At 36.4% G+C, this 6,000-nt stretch overlaps 1 protein-coding gene across 8 annotated transcripts in view; it reads left to right on the top strand.

The window, feature by feature from the left end:
* The window catches only part of LOC120525468 (nesprin-1-like), a 305,232-nt gene extending 300,287 nt beyond the window's left edge, over nucleotides 1–4,945 (top strand). For 7 of the 8 annotated variants that reach the window (XM_039747791.1, XM_039747789.1, XM_039747790.1 and 4 more), the window contains one exon: nucleotides 4,293–4,945. In XM_039747791.1, coding sequence (XP_039603725.1) covers nucleotides 4,293–4,527 — 235 coding nt within the window. In that variant the 3' untranslated portion in view covers nucleotides 4,528–4,945. The remainder of the gene's footprint in view (nucleotides 1–4,292) is intronic. The other variant, XM_039747795.1, reaches the window with a different exon arrangement.
* The last annotated feature ends 1,055 nt before the right edge of the window (nucleotides 4,946–6,000 follow it).

Here is a 6,000-nt window from a genome sequence, read left to right on the forward strand (position 1 = left end):
AAGTTTCATTCCTGGCCCGGGTACAAAGGTATATTCTCTCAAGGTACACACGGTTAACTGCCACATGCTAAAGAAATGCAGTGGTAGGCTGATTATCAACTCTAAGTGCTAAATACATGTATAAAATTATTATTATTATTAACTCTGTTTTGACTAGGTGTACTTAATACACATCCTATTCACAAGTTTTCTCTAGGTACTTTTTCCCCACATCCCTAAGATGTTTCTGTTAGGTAAATTTGTGCCCAATCCTGCTGAATACATTCTGGCTCCCTGTGGCCCTCTAATGGAAAAAATGGACTGCAGTAAATACATTGTTTTTATATGAGGTAATTTAGTGAAACAATCATCCCTTGGCTATAGCGAAGTTCCCACATATTGCAGGAATGTGAAGGCCGACATTGTATGCCTCATTTCTGTCCATCTTGCTGCAGTTCTTGAAAATGTAAGTTGTTTTTGACTAGTTTGAAAAAGTTACAAAGCTCCTATGTAAAATATCCATCAGGTGGGTCTGTGTATTTCTGGACGCCACTGATTTTAATAAATATGTAACTTAAAAACGTAAATATTCTTTCATTTAGAATTTGCTTTTTATTTGTCTTTCATGTTGCATGCTTGTTACATTTTTTTCCAGTAATGCTTTTATTAATTATTCCACAGATACATTATAAGAGTAGGCACACTGAATAGACAAAGTTAGACCTTCAGGATGATTTTATGCAGTAGGAAACTAAAATGTGATGCTCCTGTCCCTTTTAGTCAAGCACAGAAATGTTTGGACCTTGAACAAGTAATAAAACTGCTGATCAGATTTCAGAGAAATACCTGCTTGGAACGTAATTAAAGCACTTTGTGTTCCTCTTGTTCCTGGCTCTACCTCATTAACTCTCAATGCTGGCATCTGAAAAGAGTGTTATTGAACTTTCACATGAAATTCTGTGATACTGCAAAGAGCGTTTTGGCCTTAATTATTATTTTAAACCACATCACAAAATAAACTGATGAAACGATTACTTCGGTAATTAAAAATGGAGAAAGAACATAATTTTGTAGAGGTCAGACTGTGTCATCAGAGGGAACTGAACATTACACAGTATTTTATTGTGACTTTTTAGTGTTTGCAAATGCATGATTAAGAACTGATGGAACATAAAGTTAGTTGATATTGTACATAAAAATGCTTGAGTACACTAACAGCTCAGCCAAATGAAAGCATAGTTTGAACATAAAAAACTCCCGGGAGCGGACTGTGAGGAATTCCTTCTGCCTGCCCTGTTTTATCTTTAGCAGCATCCCAAAAATCACTCACCTACCACCTTCTAGCATCACATAAAAGAATGCATGCATCCTACTTCTCTCATGTTGGGGAATTTGGTCAGTTCCATTTTGTTCTTTTTTAAAAATGAATCTCTATTTTCAAGTAGTTTTAAAAATGTATCAAATTTTATTTTTGCAACAACAATTTCTCATGGTGTCAAAATTTTGGTTATTGTTATTAGCGCTTCCTTTGTTGCTGTCACATGACACAGAGGTTGGACCATGTGACATTACCCAGAAGGTACTTAGAGTGGTGCTGCACTGCTCCCATTGCCCAAGATTTAAATTATGTGCAATAACAATGTTAGTTGAACTAGCTAGTAAAATCTTTTCAGGGCATTAGAAGTTTTTGTGTCCTTGACTTGATTTTACACTCTGCTTGGCTAGGTCATTTGACTTTACCATTTCAGACTATGTTTGTTGTTTTAATCATATTAATCATAAGCTTGTCTTTTCCATCTTCTGGTCAATTTCATTTTTTTACCATGTACATGTGCTATGACCCAGGTAAGCAAATTAAACTGAAAGCTAAAAATGTTTTATCTTTTATTTCCAATCAAATTATAGTTATTATTTGGAGTACCTGAGATTAAGTGCATTTAAGATAGAAAAAGTTTACATCCAGAAATAAAGCAAACAGTTGCAACCAATATCATTTATGTATAAAAATCGGCGAGTTTATGACCTGGAAACCACAACTTCAGTCAGTCATAGTCACTTTACAGGGCGGCTGGCACTCCTTGGCTTGAATGGACACTTGGTGGGTTGTATGTTTGATAGACACAAAATAATGCTGAGTGTGACGTAGTGATCTTAAGATAAACTGGAATCCTGCCATTCAGTGTGATATGGATAGTTTCATGGTACTAGATAGCTGCTTCTCACCAAGATATGTGTAGCCATTTAGTTTGGGGTCATCACACGGTCAGGAACAAAAACAAAAAATATGAAAGAAACTCTAGTAGATTTTTATTTGGCCTTATTCAGTGCAGGGTTCTAGGCCCCTGGAAAAATATGTTTTCCTTATGTGTGTCTCTCTCATGTTTATCTTAACAAAACGTTTGCATTGCTAATGAACTTTACATCCGGGGTTCCTTTTTTGTGTCACATGGCTTACCGCTCCCTGGTGCTGCTGGCACCTACACTGATTGGTATAAACGCTGTACAGCTGTTCAGTGTGGGGTTTTCCTTCTTTTTCTCTCTCTCTCTGCACGATTTCCATCAGGACTTTCCTTCTGCACTGTGACATCCTTGTAACTTTCTAGACACATCATTCCCATATTCTCCAAGCTGCTCATAATTACAGTTATCTGTTTATAATGCACTACTAACTTGTGGGATGGTACCTTTGTATTACACAACCAAGAGTGGTGTTACAGTTTTGTCAAGTCTAAATTGAGATACAAGCAGAGATACACAGTTAAGACCCCAATTGATTATTTTCCACTGGTACTTAACTTTCTTATTTTCTTCCATCCATATCATTTCAAAAAACTCTCTCATTCTCTATTAAGTAGTTTGTTGTTTTTCTTTTTTTGTGATGAAATTTATTTAGCTAAATAAAGGCCACACATTATAATAATAGACAAAAGTGATAATCTGTTAAGTAGAAGATGCAGAATCTTACTTGAGTAACACCCCTATCCACCACAAGCATTCATACCCAGTGACCACTGGACATGCAATCTGACCCATAGCAGTCCAGTTTACCTTGTGTTGTCATGAACAAACACTGGGGGTGGTAGCATACTAATATTTCATTCTTCTGTCAGCAAGAATGGATGTATTTTTAGAATATAAATACAGTCAATTATTCTAATAAAATTATTTTTCCCAGCTACAGCTGATGTTATAGCATATAGCATGAGACAAATTAATTTAGCTTTTATTAAAAATGATATGACAGAGATGAATTTAATTAAATTGCAAATTAAAAAGGGTCCTCCAGAGGTAAAGAATGAATGAAGAACCAGCAACATTCAAACTGAATTCCTATTTTTTTTATGTACTTTATTTCCAGGCATTGCATTTTGTGCCCTTTTCTCTTCTATTTTTGGTACTACATTTCAGCTAGGTGTTTTACTGATGCAATGTTTCTAACATAGAGAAAGCTTGCATATCTTGCATTATGTGCTCTAAAGGTACCATTGTTCTTCTATGACACATCAGCTACTTGTTATGTGAGCAAGTGATGTCCTTTTTTTAATTCAAGGATCTGAATGCTCTTTCTAATTTAGTAGAGAGAAGTCTGGTCAAGGTAACGATTTTATAAAAACAGAGTGATCTACTGTGTATCTGTGCACACTGCAAATGACTGCTATTACATCTAAGATTGAGTCAAAGTATTCTTGGGATAAAGAAACCAATGGACCAGTGTTTACTTTCTTACACAATTCATGAATTCTAAGGGTGCAGTAAATATCTCTTCCCAATATTTTACTTAGCTTTAACCTAAATTTACAGTTTGAACTAGAATGGTCGATTTTGGCTCAATCACACAAAGAAGGAGCTTTGAATAAGAAGATGGAAGTCTCTTTGAGGCTCATTACCTGCTTGTGGGCTCTACTTCTTTGTGGGTTTTAGCTTTAGTTTATTAGTTTGTTTATGCTTGATGTTCCAGTGCAAAATCTCACACAATAAAAAATCATCTACTGTATCTGAATAAAAGAATTGCTCAAAATGTCATTTGGTTAATCCTACTGCTGTTGGACATTTCCACCATTTACTTTTTTATGGGTGTATAGTAACCTTTAGTGTTTCAACACTAAAAATGTGTCTCCCAAGACGTTGCATAAGATCTAGTAAAGTCTAGCTTGATTCAGTCCTGTTTGAGGCAGTGGCATTGTGTAACTGTGAATATACAGTATTTTTGAAGATTACTTATCAGGATATTAATACTACACCAATAATTATTTAATTTGCCCAAATCTAAGGACAATGCCTGTTTGTTCTTTTGTCTTTTCCTCTTTAATTAGGCCTCACAGAAGCGATGGATCCGGTTCTTCCCATTCTGAGACCCAGCACTCCCAGTCCTTCTTCCTTCGTGTGCTACGAGCTGCGCTGCCTCTTCAGCTGCTGCTACTCCTACTTATTGGGTTAGCCTGTCTTGTGCCCATGACGGAAGAAGACTACAGCTGTGCACTGTCCAACAACTTTGCAAGATCTTTTCACCCCATGCTGCGATACACTAATGGACCACCACCGATATGAGGCACAAATTCAGTTTAATGCATTCTCATTTATTCATCCCATCCAGGAACGTGCAGGGAAACACAAAAAGACTGACAGACTATTTTTACTCTTCCAAGATCTGTGTAAAATCATTCGCCAAGAGCAAAAAACAAACCAATTATGAGATAAAGTAATAATTTCCACTAATTGTTAGTGAATTACTACTGCAAGAAAATGATGTTCTTCTTACATAAGTGCTTGTTCTCCCTGATCAGAAAATTGTCAAGACGCTGGGAATCACTGATGCTGGCTGAAATCAGGTCAGCCAGTCCACAATGAGTACAGTATTGTAGCATCGATACTTGCGATTGAAACAAGCCTTTCTTCTTTGTTAAGAACATTTGAATGATGTGTAATATAACATTCTAAATTGCTTATATGGCAATTATTTTTTTACTTTTATTTTTTTGGCATGCTCTAATAATCCTTGCTTTTGAAACCAATCACTGCAGAGCACACACAGTGTAAAGGTGAACGGTACTTTTATATTCAAACAGCTAACTGGATGTAATTAATTAGATCCCTTATTGTGAACATGAAAGAGATTATTGGGTGTAAAGCAAATAATGAAGAAAATATTTATGTATGTACAGTTTGCTAAGGCTAATTTTTTAAAATGTTTATTTGCATTTAATACATATACAGTATAAAAGTGTCTCATTCTCTTTCTTTTGATCATTTGGTCATCATCATTATCATTTTCTTCCCATCTTTCCTAGTGAGAGTTATTGTAGGAACACACTGGAAGTGGGTTGACCAGGCCTCCATATGCCAAGCGATTTTCTTCAGGGGCTTCCTATGGAATACTGAGACATTCTCAGAACATCCAAGTCCCTCCAATGTGTCCTGGTTCTGCCTCTTGGCCTTCTCACAGTGGGTCATGTCTGATACACCTTTTGTGGGAGACATTTAGGGGGCATTCTACGTGACCAACACAACTGAATAAACTACTTATAATCCAGAGTATTCCCCTCCTAGGTTCTTCTATAATGTCATGCTCCTCAAATTACAATCCAGCAACGTCACACAAGACCCTCATTTCAGCTATTTGTACTCAAGATCTTATTCTTCTCATTTCTGCCCAGACCTCATAATCATTGGTAAGAATTGGGATGTCGGAATAATGGTCAAACTGGCGTCTTAAATCCACCACAATCCAGTACAATAGTACATTTATATAACTGCCAGAACTGTGGCAATGTTTTTGGTTACTCTCACAATCACCTCTGCCCCTACTAATGAACAAAGCCAGAAGATATTTGAACTCTCCCAGCATGAAACAAGCTCCTGTTCTCCAAGAAAGAATGCCATCCTCAGATTTGGAAGCTTAATTCTCATCCCAACCACCTCAGTATGTGTGAGCTGTTACACTGAAACCACAGTGTACTGAATTGTCTGAAATATCAATATATGCTTCACAGAGATAAAGAATATACTGAACTTTGTTTTTTC

The sequence above is a fragment of the Polypterus senegalus genome, chromosome 3, assembly GCF_016835505.1.
Source record: "Polypterus senegalus isolate Bchr_013 chromosome 3, ASM1683550v1, whole genome shotgun sequence".
Lineage (NCBI taxonomy): Eukaryota > Metazoa > Chordata > Cladistia > Polypteriformes > Polypteridae > Polypterus > Polypterus senegalus.